The sequence below is a fragment of the Amphiura filiformis genome, chromosome 12 (assembly GCF_039555335.1).
Source record: "Amphiura filiformis chromosome 12, Afil_fr2py, whole genome shotgun sequence".
NCBI lineage: Eukaryota > Metazoa > Echinodermata > Ophiuroidea > Amphilepidida > Amphiuridae > Amphiura > Amphiura filiformis.
This window is the reverse complement of record NC_092639.1, coordinates 20,942,675-20,964,428: the sequence shown is the minus strand read 5'-3', so window position 1 is coordinate 20,964,428 and position 21,754 is coordinate 20,942,675. Positions and strand designations below refer to the sequence as shown.

The window sequence follows — 21,754 nt, the reverse complement described above, 5'->3', positions numbered from 1 at the left end:
TTGACTGAAAAGTTTATTTACAGATTTTGTTGATTTTGAGAGTTACTTGCTAAAAAGGAGAAAGAAATAAAATACGCGATCGCTTGATTTTACTTGATAGATTCGTTGGGTCGTAGAACAGGGTTTTTGTCATCGTCGAACTGATATGTTAAAACAATATATTTATACGTGATTTGACTATTTCCAGAGAGATGAAGGAATAAACCTAAAAGATCTGTGATGTATATGAGATTTTGTTTTGTTTGGATTCTAAGTCTGCTTTTGTTTGTAGGATGTTATCGAACATAATTATATCGGTATGTAAGATTTCAACCGATTAAAAATTGCTCGCTTACTGAACAATACAATATAAACGTGGTCGTCATGCTTAGGCAGTAAGCGATCGCTACGAACACGTTAATTATGATATAGGATCGATGTATTTTCATAGTATCCGAAATTTAAAAAAGTGTGGAATCGGAAAATTGGTGAGCATCATGTTACTACCTTATAAATTACCTTGTAAAGTGTGCTCAGACTTATGGATGAACATCTAGGCGTTGTATCTGTGCGTATTGCGCTATAAATTACTGCGCCTTTTTTTTTATAAACCGATCATAGGCCACCGTAACATACCTTAAGGTTGTTAACTATTTTAAACTGTTGCGATTTGATAGTTCAGAGGATCTTGCGAATGCTACTGAGCTTTGCCAAAAACTGTATTGTTCAGTTATAGCGAGTGTGAATTCAAATATCACTTGAACTGCTATAATTATGTCAACTGTTGAAGGTGGTTAAAGATAGCAAAATCAAAATGGGGACACATTTCTAGTGTACGTGAAGACGTACGTTTTACGCAAATACAAGCCAATATATACACTGTTATAGAGGTGTTATGGTAAAGTTGTGGGATCTTTCGGAGGTTCTATATTTGAAATGGCCTATGTGCTTATTTAAGCATTAATTGGGAAGTTTGCGTGAAGGGTAGAGGATTAAATTAACATGTTTGAAAGTTATACTGGAACAATTGAAATAATGAATTTGTGCCCACTATCCCGGAGGGACTCAACTTTAGAAGTGAAGTGACGGTATGTGGTTGTTAATAGGCCCCTTCTTTTGAAGTCGACTATACCCGATGAACGCATTAAAAAAAAAAAAAAAGTCATACCCGATAACCCTCCCCCCCCTCTTTTTTTAGGTGGTATAGCCAATGACCGCTCTGTTTTGGTCGCGGCTACCCAATGACCCCGTTATTTATAGAACTGCATCATCAAAATGCTACAAAGCAATGCGGAAACTTTCAAATTTTCTTATTTTAGCAAATTTGTATTAGAAATTTGGAACAAGAATAGGGTTTTGGTCCATTTTTTTTTCAAGATTTCAATGTACCATTTTTTTAAAATGTTATATCCAATGACTCCTCTTTTCATTTTGTTTGTACCGAATGACCCCCCCCATTTTTAAAATAACGTTTTGTACCGGATAGGTCCTACTTGTATTAAAAAAACAAGTATGGTTGTATGGTTGTATATTTGAAGAATTTTACATTTATATGGTCATACTGAGGGAGCTCTGAAGTATAACATACCATTTACAACAAAATAATTGACTCAACTATTATATATTCTATTGTAGTTTAATAAATAGTATTTTATTCAAGTTTTTATATCATCACATATTTGATAAAATTACATTCTTTTATTCCCTTTTCATTCTTGTACTCGTGGATTGTTTAAAATTATTTGTTGAAAATTCACAATCATTAGTTTTCCTTTTATACGGGTTTTTAAAGTTTGGGTTGTTATAATTTGATATGATTTTGTATTGCAGTTATTGCTGAAAATATATAGTATTTTACTTTGTTGTCTTTAATACTTAAATATGCAATATTAGGTGTTATACTGTATTAGGCTATCAAGATTAAGGCTATTAAAATTAAGCTTGGTAAGTGTGGCATTTAGATAATATAGTTAAATAAATTTAGGTGAAAATATGCAAATGGATATGTACTGAATGAAATAAAAAGTTAACTTTAGTCAATCAAATAAATCAAGCAATATTTATAAAGGGGTCTGTTTTAAGTGCATTATGCCAGGCTTCAATGCATATAACAGAGTAAAGGAGAACAAAGATACATGGAAAAGTACAAAAAAGTACATAATTATTCTAAATGGTTTTCTCTTGGAAACACATCTATAAAACCATAATAACTCCACATACAATATTATGTTCACATCAAATTTCAGGAAAACATTTATTAATAAAACATATGTATGAGATTGGTGATTTCCAATCTTGGATACAACTGTTTATTCTTTATTTATTCTGAGTGAATCATTTAATGTGACATGGTGTTCGTCCATGGTGGCCAGTCAATAGGCTGTAAAGACAGTTAGGCATTACCTTGATCAGAACTGGCTGTGAGGTCTTTGTCATCCACTGAATCTGCCCTGAATTCAAATGCAGCAATGGAGAGAGAGCCGACATAATTTTGTATTTGTTGATATACATCCTCAGAATTGAACTGGGGACCCGCATCTTGCACTAGAGTCAAAGACTTTAATCGCTGGCCCTGCTACTTTCATATATATTCAAATACTATGAAATTGATGTGATGAAACCGATTGAAGTTTACAAGTTTTCTATTGATAAGCATTATTGGCCAAATATCAGACAACAGACAGCCAATTCATGTAGCACAACTGGGAGAATAATGTGTGAACTTGAGTTTAGAGGGAGTTGGACTCTTCCTTCAAGAAAAACAAACTCCCGAGTCTATAAAATTAAGATAAATATGTCACAGAAATATTTTTTATTGTAGGGGGAAAACAGAAAATGGTTTTTTATTCTTTTTTCAGTTCCACATGGAGCATTTAACTGTTGTGTAGGCCAAGTCAAGTAATTTTCAAAGCAATAATGTGTGATTTGCCATAAATAAAAATAAGAATAAAATAATAAAAATAAAACCATAGATCTCTGTCTGGGTTTAAGATAAAACTTAACTTTTACTGTAATTAACACACTTTAGGCTTAGTCTTTCATGTGGTATTTTAATACACCACTGGGCATTAAATCATGCAAAAAGTAAAAATACAAGAAAAAATGATGGCGTCGCTGTGGAGCAAATCACACATGGCTTTAACTAGATGCACAAGGCAAATTTCACACATGCATGAGTGCTTATATAAAACAAATTAGTACATACATAAATGAAGAGCTTGGTTCGAAACCATGTTAAGTCGACAAACACATGTTTCTGGTATACTTGTGTGATATTGCAATGGGCTGTGATGCTATACATGTATAGTAATTTCAGTTGGATGCACCATTACAAAGAAAACAGTGGATGGATGGACAATAACAATACTGTGTGAGGCCTTTGGTTCCCAAATGAGAACAATAGTCTGCATATTGTTAAGCAGCATTGTTGTGGTAAATAATGGCTTGCTGATGGTGCAACTCATTGTTGCTAATGTCAAACTTGTCAAAGTAATTATGACTGTATCACAGAAGTAAATGAGAAACATGTGGTTGTGGAATTAAACATCGTTTGGAAACAAGCTCGTCAAATACATACTAACACAGCAGTATTAAAGATGAAGATCTATATCCATTACATTTAGTAGTACTAATAACATTTATGAAGTCTGACAGCCTGAAGAGATATGAGAAGAGATATCAGTTAGTCACAGTGAAGGACAAGCGAATGATCGTGGAGTGACTGAACCGAGTCATCCATCACAGCAGTCAGCTTCTTATTCAATAGATAAGTATAGACAGCTTAAAGTCCCACCATGACACGCCAAAGATACTTCCAGCTTCCTGTTCTATCAAATTGTCCGTATCAACTTTTGCAAATTTCTCTGCAATTTATTCTTTTGATCAAATAGTCAATACATGTATGCCAATTAAAAGGCATAGGTTAAGCCCAGTTAATGTTAAATGTGTCAATCATATTACCAAGATATTTACATGAGGACACGCACTCTACATTACTACCCGCCACAAATGTAGGGCTTGGAGTTAAACTAGAAGAACAGGCCTTGCCGTCTAGATTTGAAAGGTGAGTGGTTAATGGCTCACTAGCATGATGCTAGGCAAGTGGTCGAAAGTTCTTATTTTGCTTCTACAAAGCCTAAAAATATAAAACAATATTTCCTAAATGTTCATTCCAAATAAGTGTAACAGTAATTCTGATATCCAAAAAGTGTTTAGGATATGAACATAAATGCTTCCAAAAGTGAGTTACCAACATATCAGTCATGTCAATTACGAACATATTATCAGAGTTAAGTGATGCGATGACTGAAGTCAAATTGTAGGTTGTTACAGGTGTCCTCAGCTGTAATTTGTAAACTAGCCATTTTGTCTGCCATTGCAAATACATAATAGCCTGTCCGGAACTGGTTAGGTTCAAAGTCTCTGATGTCAGCAGTGAAAGTGGAAGGTCTCTCTTGCAAGGTTGTCTGTGGCAAAAAAAAGGTAAATCAAAAAATTATAAATGAGATATTTAGTCCTATTTGAGTGGAATATCTGTAGAAGTGATCATTTTTGTGAGGGTTTTATTTTTGCTGAATTCCATCCGCAAAGCACCTCATGAATATTATGTAATAATGTATTGCAAGTGACAGTATAAGGCAAAACTGAGTAATTGTGAAAATGAGAATTGCAAATATATCTCACTGCAAAGGTTTTTTTAAATGCCACTTTAATATACAGCAGTACAATGTACCATAAATATTTAGACAATGCAGAGGAAGAAGTGGGAGAATCCTATTTTTTGAAAGAAAACAAGGGGATAATCCAAAACATGTCCAGGGATGCGAGGGGGGACTTGTTTGTCATTTTTTTCTCAAAACTCCCAATCCTCCTTGCTGTAAATATTGAACAGTCCCAAATAGTAATGGTGAGCAAATTGAGTCTATTTGAGCATTTGAATTACTTTTCAGTAAGAAATCATCAGTTCAGAACCAGAAAGCCGTAACTCACTCAGCTCTCGCAAAATGAGCATAAAGTTGGCTCCTTGCTTTGGTCTTCAAAAATGAATATTTCCTCCACAATCTCTTATGTTTTCTATTGAATGTTGTCATTGTTAATGGACTGCATCTTCTATAGTGCCCTGGCGACTTTATGTTCATTTTGTGGGAACAGGTGATTGAGAGTTGAGGCTTTCTGGGTCTCAAGCCTCGAAATAGAGCAGTTCGTATCCCACAAGTAATCCCCCAGGGAGTTACTTGAAATCAGATGACTACTACCCTAATGAATTTGATGAACATGGACACAGACATATATAAGGAATAATTGTAATCCCCCTTATGGCTAAGGCTAGATGGATAAAAAATGAAAGACCATATACTATTACTTACGCTGTGAAAAAGGGAAACTAGTTGGTGATGCACACTTGTACACGTAGTACCCCTGAAATGCTGCAGCGCATCTTTAATGTATACTGGCATTGATGACTCCAGGATTTTTCAATTCACAGAGTTCATTTCTTTCTAATGACAGGTGTGACATTGTGCATTGGTGTTTGGAGACTTCGTCTACTTGTGTTTTGCATCATATTAGTTGGTTCATTGAACAAATAGGTTTCATATTCTGTTCATATTCTCCATAGGCTTTCCGTCTGTTCACATTCTGTACAGAAATAAAAATTGACATTGTAGAAAGTTAGCATACTAATGTTATATCAAAATACACCGGACATTTTCTAACACTAGTATTCTATATTGAAATAAGCTTGATATTCTGTTTGCTTGGCACTAAGCCTTAAAGAAATGTTGAATTAAATTGGCTTTGATGAGACAACAATGTTCTTCAATAGCTACCCTCATATAGAAATGCATTTAAACGGAAAAGAACAGGAGACCATAGCTACATGAGGGAGTGATGCAAATTTTGGTAACACTGCTTCTTCCCTACCCAGGCATGCGCCTGTTATATAATACGGCCCGGAGTGACGGGGATAAAAATTAATAAACAAGACACTTACCTTCTCCTAAGAATGTGGTTGTAAGAGGTTTGGTATGAAGTTAGTATTTTACTGTTCACATGAATTTGAAGCAGAAGCGTATAATTTACTGTAACATTCTGCTAAACATGTTTAATTCAGCCAAATAGCATTGAGGTAACAAGCTGTGTAAAACTGGGCTTGGCATTAAAATGTTGGTGAATATTCATTTAGCAACTGTGATTGATATTTTGTTAACAATAAACTGTTAAGTTTGTCATTATGCTATATGCTTTACAGTTTACAGGTTTCTTGTGCTTTGCCTCAATACCGAGTTTATTATTTGTTTGCTTGCCACTACTAATCTTTCTTCAACTTTGTAATTGTGCTATCTTTATAACATTTTCCTTTTTACTCCGTATAATTATTGTTGAAATTTGCTTGGCTATATAAAAGGTTTAACACATTCTTTAACTTTGGCATTGTGCTATGCTTAATAGTGTGCTTGTATTTAAACTCAGCACTTGGCATTATAATTGTCCAAATTTGCTTGCTATTGCTTGCTCAGGACTTGGAAGTACATGTATAATTGTTGAAATTTGTTTGCCACTAAGCTTTGAGATCAACTAACTTTTGTATTGTGCTATACTTAACAATTTCCTTGAGGTTACCTTGAATACTCAACATAACAAGTGTTGAAATGTGTTTGCCACTAAGTTCTAAAACTGTTTAAGTTTTGCATTGTGCAATGCTTAACAGTCTATCTAGGGTTTGACTCAATACACAGCATAACAATTCAGATTTGCTTGTCTTAAGTTTAAAACTAACTTTAACTTTTGCATTGTGCTACACTAAAGTTTCCTTTGGGTTTGGCTCAATACTCAGTATAACAATTGTTGACATTTGCTTGGCACTAAAGCTTATTACCTTAATGTTGTGCTTGGAGATTCAAGTCTGCTATGATGGTTGCAATCTGATGCATATTTGGTACTGTAGATCTTGGTTTGTTCTATGGCCACTTACATTTTTCAAGTGTTTATCGATGTTTTTCTGAATTATTCGAATTATTCTTCAATATCGTTGATCTGTGTAGCAAATTTGATATAAATATAATTGATAAGTTAGCCACATTTCATAGTTACATCATAAAGATAGAGAATAACACATATCAATGGATTACATGATATAATGCATTTGATTTGGTACATTTGATTTCAAAATCTACAATTTAACAGAGAGGGAAATTGGCTCATGGTAGCTGAAATGTGAGGCTAATACTGATGCCTGATATTCTGCAGGGATTGGCTTGATGTAAACATGATCAAGAAGAGTTCCTTTAGCAGTGGTAGGAGAGGTTATCAATTGGTGATATCTCTGTAGTGCATCAATTGGTGGTTTCTTGAGAAGATCATGATTAAAATCACCAAGAATAACAACATAATCAACATCTAGAATCTCTATCTGGGTGCACAAGTTGTTCAGCACATTGGAAAGCACAGTAATGCTTGTACTAACTGGTTTGTATACTGTCATGATAACCATAGATGGGATGCCATTGGTTCTTATTGCAAGAATATCACATTCATCTACTTCAAGTGGTAGTGCAGTAAATGGAACACTCTCATGAACATACATTGCTGTACCTCTGCCTCTAGCTTGCTCAGGTGGTTTTGTCATAGCAACAAGTTGATATCCTGGTATTTCATAGTTAGTTTTGTCATGAACAGTACTGAGCCATGTTTCTGATAGAGCTATTACATGAGCTTTGCTAATTTCAAAGTCACTTTTGATATCATCAATGTGTTTGGCAAGACTTTGTACATTGTGATGGACAATAATGAAATGCTCTCTCTGATTTGTATGCAGAATCCGGTTAGCAACTGAAAGATCACATGGTAACATCTCTGATACGTACTGGTGAACCTTTTCATTACAGAAGATTCTCTTTGCATCATAGTTTTTCAGATACAGACCACTAAGATGTGTGACACGACTAATTGCTACATAGGCCATACATGCTCTGGTTCCTTTCAACGAGACTACGGCTTGTTCTGTTGTCTGTCCTTGAACTTTGTGCATAGTAATTGCCCAGGCTAGTTTCAATGGATATTGCTTACGTGTTCTAGTTTGATGTCCATTTTCATCTTGGATTTCAATGCTTTCTTGATGTGGTTTTATGACAACACAGTTAGCATATTCATTTGGTAGTGGACTTTTTTGCCTTGCATTTGCACCACATTTTGCATTATCAAATTGTACATAGATTGCACTTGGTTGACTGTTTGCATCATCATTAGGTAGGATAGATTTGATTGTGCCAGTGACTCCATTGCAAAGACCATCAGGTACATCTAGATTTGTTGTCAGCATTACTCTAGCTTCAACTGCCAAGGATAGTTGAGATTGTAGCACTGTTTTGCCAATTTCTTCAGACTTGTATGGGACTTTTCTGATTTGACTTTGTCCTCCAGTTTGTTTCATATCAAGAGCAAGAATAATGATTTTTTGACTTGGTAGAGATTGTAGCATAGCTTGGTTATGATTGTCAACATCTACATTGGTTGCATAGATATGAAGTGCTTCCTTTGGTGGTATCAGATCTGTTCTGGAACCAACAGTTCGTGATATAAGCTTTTCCTCATCAGAACGATTCATAGCATCATGTCGTTTTCGTACACGTAAGCGATTGAGTAGCTGAGCAAATTCAAGATCATCTTGCTGACGCATGATTTGTGTGAGATCACAAATTTGGAAGTTGTCAGTCCACATATCATTCAACATGTTCAATGGATTCTCATCTGGAACACACAGTGGAGTGCTTGGATTGATCGGTGGGATTTGATAGAAATCTCCAACAACGAGTACTGGAATATTCCCAAAGAATGAACGATCAGAAGCTCGCTTTATTTGCTGTAGTCTACCATGAATATATTGCAACTGCTTTTTGCTAACCATTGAGATTTCGTCTATAATTAATAACTGCAGGTGTTTCAACTTTGTACGCATGGTATTGAGTGACTCTTCTCTTAATGGCTTGTAATCTTTAGTTGCATGTATACTGATATTCAGAGCAGAACAAATTGTTTCTCCTTCAACATTGAAAGCAGCTGTGCCAGTGTGTGCAACAACTAGTACTGTTTTTTCTTGTTCAGTTTCACGCAAGGTGTCAAAGATTTTCTCTGCATGATATCTGATACATCTTGTTACATGAGATTTGCCTGTGCCAGCTCCACCAGTGAGAAATATTCTGAAAGGTTCTGGATTTTCGCCGTTCATTTTTTCATACACCATGGGTGAACATACTTGAAAAGCTGTAACTGTTTATCATTGAGAGCTCTGATCATTGTTGCAACTTGGTCATCTGAAGGAACTGATCTTATAGTTTCAACTGGTGATCGATACAAGTTTTCATTGCACTTCTTGGATGTATTTGCTTGCAGTTCAGGAATTTCAATTTCATTGAAATCATCATCAGATTCATTGCTCAACATGATTTTGTCTTCAAGACCATCAAGTCGTTCTTGTTCAGCTTGTGGTGCTAGTGCTGCCCATGCATCTTCGAGATTTGCATTTTGCATTTGATCCCATGCAGTATCTATTTTGTCATTGATAGGCTCATACTGTTTCATGTTGTCTTTCACTATCTCTTTAACTGACTTTACATCATCTTGTGTTCTGACATACCCAGTATGATAGTACAATGCAAAACTGTCAAAATCTTCTGGTTTGAGCTCAATGTGACTGTGTGGCAAGTACATACGTAAGATGTTCATGTAGTACTTTTCTGGATCTTTTTCAAGCTTTATCTTTGGATAGCGTATGATGGCAGGTTTGCCTACACGTTCTTTTGCATTCCCAAGATCTCTACCAAGATATTCAAGATCATAGCTCTGGCTTGTACGTCTTGAACTTTCTTCATCATCAGATTCATCAGTTGTAGCTCTGTTTACAGTTTTGGATGTAAAGCGGAACTTCGATACGAATGTTGCTAAGCACATGTTACTGAATTTGGGTATATCTGGTCTGCCATAGTACTTTTCAAGCAAATTTGTCATCCATACTTGATCTGTGGGGTCTTTGTTTTGCATCAAAGATAATGGTAGTGATATTCTCTGACCATCTGGATCTGTCTGTACAAACACTACATCTCTTGTACAATCTTTCAAGTGCATGCTACATACTCTGTATATACTTTCCATAACACTCAACTCTCGACTGTGCAGATAGACATTTCCAATTTTTCTGAGCTCTGTAACAGCATCACTATTGTCTTGTCTAGCTTCTTTCTGTGCATTTCTCAACAGATCACCTACTTGACGTTCACATTTGGTTAAATATGACATAATATATTTGATACAACTATAAGCATCAAGTACAAGTTGAATGTCCATATTGCCATTCCAAGCACGTATCAGGTGAGGATTGTAGTTATTGATCAACACTTCTGCAGGTTTTCTTTTCAGATAGATTGTGGATCGTGATGCGAGTGTGATAAGTGCCATTTCTAGGTCTCCTTGTGAAACATTTGCAGCATCAAATATTTCAGTAACAGTAGTATTATCTGATATTTCTGTATCTGGATCAGTTAGAGAATCATGTATTTTCTCGATAACATTTGTAGCTTCATTTTGTGCATCTGCCTCACCTTGTTCATCAAGTACATGGAATTCATCAGGAGTGTCATCATCACTTTCATCATCATCTGAATCATCATATGTATCTAAGTTTCTGGCTATGAAAGTTCGTTCTGAAGGTGGTTTGGGAAAGTTGAAGCGACATGTTTTGCCTGTTTTGCGACAAGATTTGGTGTGATTCTTGCTATGCATTTGACATGATTTGACAATTTCATGGAGTTCTGGATCATCGTCTTCAGATGGTAGTTCACATGATACATATTTGTCAACAAATTCAACAATATCACAATCTGATACATCATATACATCAGGAGCATCTTCTATCCAAACTAGCATATGAATATGAGGCCAACCTCTCTGTTGGAATTCTGTGCGATAGAAATAGTCAACAACTTTGCCAATAGGTTCAGCAGGTGATTTAATGACATCTTTGATATACTTTTTCACTCTGTGCTCAAACATTCTAGTTGGGGTTACTGTGTTTGAATATATGTGTTCACAATGGGTTTCCCAGTTCATGTCTTTGTGCTCTTCAAGTGTAAGTGGTGGCTTGCCTTGCTGTTCAAGAATTGCATTATCAATTTCTATCCATCTACGGTCAGCAGCACTAAACGTTAGAAACCATGTTGGAATACCAATTTGACGAATCATTGCAAATAAATCTTTGAGTGTTGCATCCCAGTATGATGGTGTTCCTCTTATCTGTCTCAAATATCGAAATCCTGAATCTCTCTCAATCATTTGTTTGACTTGTTCTTTGTCTGCAAGTATTTCAGGTGTGACAGGTTTTCCATCAGGAGTTTTGGTATGTCCTTGTCTCATGGCAATTGATATCTGGGAAGTTATCATGTTCACTTCGGTTGCATACTGGGCAAAGAAAATGTACTGTGGGTCACTAGCAAAACGACTATCAGAAGAAAAGAGTCTTGCATTGAAATATCTGCTTGGGGAAACTTTTATGTCTCTTTGTTCAGTGTTTGTATTCTTGGCATCAGGAAATTGAGCTGGGAATGCTTCTGCTTCTACATTGAGAACATTGACTGGTCTATTGCCTTCTGCAGGTGCAAGACTAAGTATAGAATCATCACAGTGATCTGCAAGATATTGTGCTAAGTCAACTGGCTGCAAGAATGACATGAGTGGGGCAGATGTATTAGTAATATCATCATCATCACCATCTTGGTTTGTTTCTGTGTTGTCATTTGGAATTTCAGAAGGATTTGGCTCATCATCAGCATGAACTTCATGATCAGATTCAATATCAGAGTTAGCTGTATCAGATAGTTGTTCTGAAATGGTTTCCACATCAGTATCTTGGTATTGGTCAGTGTGTTCACTAGCATTAACAGGATCAGATTTGTTGTTAGCATTAGTAGCATCATTCTCATTATCACAAGGAGGCTGTTTTGAGTTGTCTATGTTGTTTACAGTTTCAACTAGGTCTTGTTCATCTGTCAAATTGGAACTATGAGCTAGCTCTGTTTCAATATCTTCAGGTTCTGATTCAGTACTTTGATCAACATGTTCATCAGCAACAATAGGATCATTATGGATTGCATCTAGTTGTTCAGTATTTACTTCAATGTCTTTAAACACTGGATTTATTTGCTTGAGGACATCAAGAGCACTTCTTATCTTGCTAGGACACACTTGTTTGTACATGACATGACCTTTGTACTTCAATGCACGTTTCAATTTCACTCGAACAATGCTATCATCAGTAGGAAGACGTGGCAATGCTTCAGCTGTACTTTGAACATCTGCTTTTACACACACAACTTGGCCATGAATACCTTTTTGACAACCTTTGTACAGAGGAACAAGTTTCATGAAAGGAATGACAGGTGCTATCAAGTGTCTTTCGAGAATGTTCAATTCTGACAGTTCTGGAGGCTGTGGGCACAGTTCTAGCTTGTTGGCCTGTGACAATGTTGGTACTTTATGATCCTTTATGTTGTTATGACAGGTTTTGCAAATCCATGCAATAGTTGGCAAATTATCATAATCAGTGGCTACTGGCATAGCTGCTAGGAGTCTAGGCTTGCTGTACTTCAATTTATTGAACTGAACAACTTGGTCTCGGAAGAATAAGCGATTGCATATAATGCAGTTGTGTATGGGTTTCTCTCTTTGTATTTCTGTCTTGAATTTTGTGATAACTTTATCGATGTCACTTTTAGAAGATTTGCGGGAAGATGTTGCCTGTTGGATCTGTCTAATTCTTCTTTGAGGATCTTGATTATAGGTTGCTTTCCTTTTGTTCAAAATCTGACTTTTGTTTCTCATGTAATTGATACTTCTTTTAATAAGTAGTAAAGCTCTGTGCCTTGCATAGTGCAGTTTCTTTCTCATCAATATTGACGATTTATTTTCAAGATACCTTTTGTTTTGTTTCATCAAAAGATAAGCTCTATTCTTTGCATACTGTTCTCTCTTTTGCTTCAATACAAGATTCCTATTCTTTACATAGTGATCTGCTCTTTGATTCAATAAGACATTCCTGTTCCTTGAATAGTGGTCTGCTCTTTGATTCAATACGACATTCCTGTTCCTTGAATAGTGGTCTGCTCTTTGATTCAATACGACATTCCTGTTACTTGAATAGTGGTCTGCTCTTTGATTCAATACGTTATTCCTGTTCCTTGAATAGTGGTCTGCTCTTTGATTCAATACAACATTCCTGTTCCTTGAATATTGATCTGCTCTTTGATTCAATACGACATTCCTGTTCCTTGCATAGTGGTCTGCTCTTTTGCTTAATACAACATCCTTATTCCTTACATAGTGGTCTGACCTTTGGTTCAGTATGTTGCGTTTATCTATGGCATAGGTAGCTTTCTTCTTAGCACATGCACTTTCTTTGATTTTAGCATAGTATTTCTTATTTCTAGCTTGAACTTTTGCTTTGTGAGTATCATCTTTGTACCAAAAAGAACACCCTGGCTGATCATTATCATTGCTGCTATTTGAATCATATGAAGCAGGTGTGGATCGAGTCTGTGGAATGGTTGACGAATTCTGATTGCTACATACACTGATCTTAGTTTGATTAGATTCATGTTGAGATGTATTTTGACTTACAATTTCATCGGCACTTTCATGAACTGTACTATCATTCACAGGTGGACATAATTCTGCAGTGGTCATAGCAGTTGCTTGATGCAATGTCTCAGTAACTGGTTCACAGTCTGTACTTCTCTCGTCACTTGCATGTTCTTGGTTTGATGTAAGACTTTGATTTTCGACATTTTCGAGACTACATGCCACGCAACATGTAGTAGGACATGCCTCGCCAGGGGGATTAGTACCCCTATGAAGACATGACGGAAGACCCTGTTGCGTGAGCAGCAGGTGGAATGAATGGTGGCAAAAGTAGAAATGCCAGGAGAAAGCAGAGAGGAAGTAGAAATGCCAGAGGAGAGGAGAGGAGGTAGGGGGGAGACGAGAAGACAGAGAGAAGAGAAGTGAAAGGAGAGGAGAGGAGGTGAGGAAAAGGGATAAGAGCATTAGAGAGTATAGGAGGTAAGGGGAGGGGAGAGATAAGTAGAGGAAGAGAAGAGAGGAGAATGTGAGAAGATGGGATGGGAGGGGAATGAAATAGAAAGGACGTTGGGTTTGACATCAAGAAGAAAGCAGAGGAGAGCAGAACAAGGGAGTAGACAGAGGGGGAAGGCAGGATAAGAGAGAAAATAATAAGAGGAGAGGAGAGGAGAGGAAATGGAGTGTAATGGAAAGAATGGGATAGGAAGAGAAGGGAATTGAATTGAAGGGAATGAAATGGAAGGAAAGGAAAGGAAAGGAAAGGAAAGGAAAGATAAGGGAATAAAATGGGACAGAATGGAGGGAGGGAATGGAAGGGAAAGGGGAAATGAGAGGGAATGTAAGCAAATGGAAGGGAAAGGAACGGAAGGGAAAAGGGAGTGACATGGAAGGGCATGGAACGGATGGGAAGGAACGGCAGGCAGGGAGAATGGAAGGGAATGGATGGGAATGGAAGGAAAGGGGATGTGAATGAGTGGGAATGGAAGGGGAAGGAATGGAGGAAAATAGAATGGTAGGGAAGGGAAAGGAATAAAAGTAAAATGAAGTGAAGAAAAGGGAAGAGAAGGGAATGGATTGGAATGGAATGAAATGGAATAGAATGGAGGAGGGAGGGAATGAAAGGAATGGGGAAGGGATGAGAGGGAATGGGAGCAAATGGAATGGAATGGAAGGGAGTGAAATGGAAGGGAATGCAAGGGAGGGCAAGGGAATGAAATGGAATGGAAGGAAGGGAAGGAATGTAATATAATGGAAGGGAATGGAAGCGAAGTCACGGGTTTAACATCAAGCATGCCGTGGAGATAGGGTTGATTGTTCAGCATCAAAGGTAGAATGTTCCGCACCAAATAGATCACAAAGACAAGTTTGGTTACGTGCAGATATCCAGGAGTCATGGGTTTAACATCAAGCATGTCATGCAGACAGGGTTGGTTATTCAACATCAAAGGTTGACATGAGTAGTTGTATGTTCCGCACCAAGTTAAACACACAGACAAGTTTGGTTACGTGTAGATATCCAGGGGTTATCCAGAGGTTGACATGTGAAAGAAATAGAAAAGAGAATTGCACATAATTAGTATGATATTTAATTTGGAAAACATACAAAAAAAATGTAGGCAATTTAGAGTTTGATTCATTTTGTCTTTCAATAGAACCCACAAATCTCAGTAGCATATCAACATAATTATGTCCAATTACTGTCTTCATACATGATAACATACAATTCATCTTGGATATTTGTTTATTCTTCCAGAAATTCAAAATTATTTCCTCATGTTACTCTGCTGTGGCCACATCCTTAATCCCCAGATTTTCTCCCAACCCAAATCCCACAGATATGGACACAAAAGGAAAATTTTATGCTACATGTAGCTGCTATTTGCATGTATAATACTTTTCTTTATTTTTTCTTGTTTCTTACATTCCCTGACAAAATGTATTATGTACATTGTACAATGTATTTCTCAGACCTGGACACTACCCGTGTGTAAGACAGGTGGAGTATGAATTTCAAATGGAATGAAGTTGAACACATAAGGCCTTATGACTTACCTGCTGCTTCTCAGCCTTCTCCTCCTCATACCTCTTCTTTCTCGCTTGCCTCTTCTTCTGCTCTTTAGATGGCATTCTGTATGAAGAAATTATTTGAAGAAATTACAATTTTGCATTCCACAATATAGAAACTGATTTTTACCAGCTTTACTAAGTTTTATATAAGTAACATGTCGGCAAACTATAAAAATTATGCAGTAAGATATTGGGGCTATTCTTTCAACATACAAGTGTGTTCCATAAAAATAGACTAGTCTGGTTTCTTGAAGGATTTACTGGTTTTTTTGTAGATCTGCTCATTAACTGATGATGCTGGGACTTTGCCAGTTGGTGATCGTCTGTAGTTTATTTGTCTATCAATAGGCTCTATAATATTTAGCAAGGTACTTCAGCAGTCTGCCGAACTGGCGCTACGTAAAAACAGAAGTGGGATTCTGATTGGCTAATTGAATCATGTCATCATCACATTGGATCTTGGCCGAGTTTGGACTGCAATTTGTTTGAAAACCGTGTGTACCGGTCATATACATTGTAACATAACTCCTTATTACAAATTTGCTTTTTTTTTGAAAGCCTAAAATGTTTGTGGCACATCTAAAAAAGTTTTTATTGTAACATAGTAAAAAAATCTTGAGTGGAATATCATTTTCTACTTTTTGAAACAAAATATAATTTGTCCATCCCATATAATATTTGCAGCATCCTGTATATCAACGTATGTGAATAATTTGAGCTAGGTACATATGACATGAACAACAAGATTTTTTTGTTTGTTAAATGACTGTGACTTTGAAACAATTGTTCAAATTTTAAAAAGAAAAGTGCATACATCATTTTAAATCATGGAAAAAATTCATGCACATAAAATCTTTAAAATGGACATGTATCCATTCCATATACATTGTACTTATTGTGTTTGAATACTTACCATGAAGGCTGAAAAGAAAAAGTAACTCACACATTCACTCATGTTTTACTTCATTTTATTATTTCTTATTGAACAAGACAAAGACAGTATAAAAACTAATGCAGTACATGTATGTAAACCAGAATGGTGTTCACTGTACTGCACTAGTAAAAATCCAAAACCACAGGGGTAGTAGACAAAAATACAATCAACAAAAATGGATCCAATCAAGCTCAAATTCAACACCAGAACTGCGTATGATGACCCATTTTTAAAAACTGGGTCATCACTTTGGAAAACTTTGATATAAAAAGGTCTATTGGCCTACAGGGATGTGCCACGGTTTTGGGGGACCAATTTTTATCGATGGGTGGGTTTTCACCCAATTGGGTGCATTTTTGGCAATTATGGCAAATCTTTTGGTGCTTTTTGTTGAAAATTGGTATACTGATGGGTACATGTAGCAAAAACAGCAAAAGTAGAGGGAAAGTCAGCATGGCACATCAACGTTCAAATTTTTTTGAAGACTCCACAAGTACCGCACTACATTATACTGCAAAATACTGCTTTGCGTCATTGCAATTAAGTTAAATACTAGTACATGTACTTGAAAATGCGTGGACCTTACATTGAACATCAAAATGTGATATGGGGAACGCAACGCAAAGTGCAGCGTTAAAACTAAGAGTCACACAAATCTATTTACAAGAATCCCCGCATGAATCTTTGGGAGAATCGATCATTGGATTATCGCTGAAATTCAGACCTTGCTGACAAGCACATACCCTAGACACTAGACAGTGTACAAATTAAGTGGTCATCCTGAAGCCCAGATTTGCTGGTGGACGACCAGCAATTCACTGCAGGTTATCCGTTAGAATCCCATACTTTCTATAAAAAAATTTAATATTTTTTCTGTTGGAGTGTTACTTGACCTAGAGCTAATTGCTAGGATCATTCATGGTTGATTTTTAACAAAATGTGTTTTTAATTGCTAAGTTCTAATTTAACTTGCCAAAAATTAAAATTTTAAATTTTAAATAATAATACGGATGTTGGTGGATGACCAGATTTCATGACCTGTTCATCTGCTGGATGACCTGATTGTTTTTTCTTAATTTGCACACTGGCCCTAGACCACAGAAGTAATGAAAAATGTACTGTTGTACATGTACTCCATATGAACAGACCTAAGTACATACATATAACACTTTCATGATTTAGATTGTCATATAAATTATAATCACCACAATCACCATTTTCACCACCCTGGGATCACCGACACATTAATAGCCTTCAAATGTCCGTTGACCAAAATATTCCCACTGACATCTTCTTTAGAGCCTAGGGTCATGATGTCTCAAGTCCGATTCAGACTCCACATTGCAGCGTGATGCGATGCTATAAAAATTGAAATCTGAGCCACGTTTTTACGAGCTCAGCGCAGTGTAAATTTCGGTCCAAGATGGAGTTGAATTTTGTTAGAAGTTTGATTGTGCCCAGGCGGCGGATGACATGATCGAGCTGGCAATTTGTGAAACCGCCCGGCTGTATGGCATTTTCCAATATATAGTCGGTTAGTTTTGTGGGGTTCATTATCGAACCCCAACGGTTTTAGCTTGTATATTATTTATCAACATAGGCCTATTTGTTTGTGATATTTCAAGCGTTTTAAAATGTCAAAATAATCCCATTCAATTACACGGTTGACGATGAAAATTTACTGAATTTAGAGAATGCAATGCGGCCACCACCTGATTGTGCCTACGTTGTAATTTCACATCCTCGCAGGGCATGCAGGGCGATGTGGAGTCTGAATCGGACTTAATTTCGGGCTATCATCAGATCACTGACATCACAATGCAACTTGTGATAAACGCCCGGGGGCAATTATTTTTTTCGTACATCATATTTGTGAATTTTGATTTTTTTTCCGTATTTGATAAACACGGAATAAAGCAAAACTCACTGAAAAAATAAGATTTTCTGAAATATCAACTGTTCATTTAAGGCCCTTCGCACTTGATTATTAGTTTCCTGTTCAAGATTTTGAGAAAGGGACAAGGTGACTTTTAATTATTAATTATTAATTATCTTTTATTTTCTTTATTTGGTTTGAACTATTACAAACAACTATTGATTTGTTTTGACTAGACCGGGCATTTAATTATTTCACAATTATAATTGATTTTATAAATAAGTGAAGGTGGAGTTGTACTTTTTGTTCATTCATCATTATTGTTGATATTACTAAAGTCACGACGGTAATGAATGACAATAATAACTAATTTGTACCATCTATTTTGTGGTTATTGTGTGAAATTGTCGGGTTTTGTTTTGGGCCTCTGTATTTTTCCACGGGAGCTACCGCACAGTGTCATCGCCCCGATATCTCCATGGTAGAAATCGCCATGGTAGGTTGAATCCACAGCCACGAAAGGTCATTTTTTTCCGACCTTAATATGAGACGCATATAATTAGCCAAGTGACCTGACTAAGGCTACTGACAATAGCCGGGGTAATTGATTTCTCGCTGTGTGAGTAAGCTTGTATACGACATTGCGGTCAATGGTCATACTGCCTACACTGGAATAGTGAGTGCAGATTATAGCCTGCGCGCTGTAGTCCAGGACCCACGCAATATAAAATTAGCGATTTTGGTCAGATTTTGAGTTCAAGACTCACGGCCGTTTCTCAAAGCGCAAACTAACGACTATCAGTATCATATCTGTTCAACACGTGTTTTCAAGTGTATGAGACCAGATCTGGTTTCTTGAGACGAAATCATTTACGGGAGATATTCATCATTTTCTAACCCGGTATCCGAAGATTTTCTTCTGATATCAAAACAGGGGTAGCATTAAGGCCTGAAAGTCAGGGGTTGTTTTCTTGTGTTTTCACTCCCGAGCTTGCAGAAAATCCAAATACATGGGGTGAAAATTCAATCTCGGGGTGAAAAATATTTTGCAGTGTAGTCAGGGGTAGGAGTAGGCCCCCATAAGGTCCAAAAGTAGAGGGTCAGAGTTCACCCCTGAGCTTGCACATATTCCCAATATAGAGGGTGAAAAATTAATATTTTTTAATTTACCCCATCGGGGTTAATGCTACCCTGTCAATATCGTGCACAGCAATTCATGTGTATCGATCCCGTGTAGGGGCCTATTCATTTTAGTGTCTCTGCTGCACCAAATAATTATTAGCCAGGCAATGTCGGTGTGTAGGCCTACCGCTCCCTCGGGAAAATACCTCAGCCCAAAACAAAACCCTCCGATTTCACACAGTCAATGACCTCAAAATAGATGGTGCGCAGTTATTATTGTCTAAATTTTACATGTACCGTATGCGTTACAAAATATGATGTACGAAAAAATTAATCGCGCACAGGGGGTAAATGCAATACAACGTATTATGATCTACATCCCAGACTGTGTCTATACATACGTGCATACATCATTACATGCATGTACCGCCGTGACAATCATCATTGCAATGCATGCATGCATGATGAATCGATGATGATGCAGTCAGCAGTGCCCCAGTGATCACCACGCATTCAATGGCCAATGCAATAAATATGCATGGGTGAATCGGGAAGTAAAATCGTACATTTTAATGCATTTAACAACGTTCAAGCTACATTAAACTTATTTAATATCATCTACAATACGCCGTAATGTTTTTCAAATATAACATTATCAATTAATTCACTAAAATTCAGTCAGAGTTCACCCCTGAGCTTGCACATATTCCCAATATAGAGGGTGAAAAATTAATATTTTTTTAATTTACCCCCATCGGGGGTTAATGCTACCCCTGTCAATATCGTGCACAGCAATTCATGTGTATCGATCCCGTGTAGGGGCCTATTCATTTTAGTGTCTCTGCTGCACCAAATAATTATTAGCCAGGCAATGTCGGTGTGTAGGCCTACCGCTCCCTCGGGAAAATACCTCAGCCCAAAACAAAACCCTCCGATTTCACACAGTCAATGACCTCAAAATAGATGGTGCGCAGTTATTATTGTCTAAATTTTACATGTACCGTATGCGTTACAAAATATGATGTACGAAAAAATTAATCGCGCACAGGGGGTAAATGCAATACAACGTATTATGATCTACATCCCAGACTGTGTCTATACATACGTGCATACATCATTACATGCATGTACCGCCGTGACAATCATCATTGCAATGCATGCATGCATGATGAATCGATGATGATGCAGTCAGCAGTGCCCCAGTGATCACCACGCATTCAATGGCCAATGCAATAAATATGCATGGGTGAATCGGGAAGTAAAATCGTACATTTTAATGCATTTAACAACGTTCAAGCTACATTAAACTTATTTAATATCATCTACAATACGCCGTAATGTTTTTCAAATATAACATTATCAATTAATTCACTAAAATTCAGTAATATTCATTAAAATAAATGACGAACTGTCACAAGAATACTCACATGTCAGAATGCGATATCGATTTGAATCCGGCCTAAACCAACTCGACCCACAGTCAATTGGTCCCATGTAAGCGTAGGCCTAAACAAAAAAAAATTAAACTTCACGCGTAAGATGAGCGATGTCACCAGCTAGCTCTGAACGCTGTACCGGTAGCGCGCCAGCTGAATTCGAGTACACGCTTAGAGGGCACAGCACATATCTATGTGTTTAATTAATCTATGTTTCTACTGCTTGCCGCCAGTGGGGGCCAAGCTGCCCCCCTGGGAAGTAGAGCAAAAAATAGGGAAGGTGATGAAAAGAGGGGAAGGAGAAAAAAAGAGGGAAGGGAGAAGAGAAAAAGGGAAAGAAAGAGGAAAAGGGAGAAGGGGGAATTAAGGGAGAAGCCTGAAAAAAAGGAAAGAAGAGAAATGGGGAAGGATTGAAGAGAAAAGGAAAGGGAAGAAGAGAAAGGGAAATTTGTACTCTGAAAAAATGATTTTTAACTCCTACATTCCAAAAACACTGGTAGACTGGGATCATATCCCTGCTTTGGTCAAGCCGATGGAGTGGTTCATTATTGGCATCCGCCGCTGCTCATCGCTTGCGTTGGTCTCCACTGAAAAACAAACTATCGATATACATAAATCACTGAAAAAGTACCTCATAACGGTGGCACATACCCGTATGCCTTCAACCATGGAGCACATGCCCCTCTCCCCATTCACCCCCTCATCCACCTGACA

General features: G+C 37.0%; 1 protein-coding gene across 1 annotated transcript; it reads right to left on the bottom strand.

Annotated features, from left to right (window-relative positions):
• Positions 1-2,939: 2,939 nt before the first annotated feature.
• Positions 2,940-21,051, bottom strand: LOC140165931 (uncharacterized). The gene is made up of 5 exons (XM_072189273.1): positions 21,032-21,051; positions 15,658-15,733; positions 13,645-13,896; positions 5,346-5,616; positions 2,940-4,445 (listed from the first exon to the last, which is right to left on the bottom strand). The coding sequence occupies exons 2-4, from the start codon at positions 15,730-15,732 to the stop codon at positions 5,539-5,541; spliced, it is 405 nt and encodes a 134-aa protein (XP_072045374.1). The 5' UTR covers position 15,733; positions 21,032-21,051; the 3' UTR covers positions 2,940-4,445; positions 5,346-5,538.
• Between the last annotated feature and the right edge of the window lie 703 nt (positions 21,052-21,754).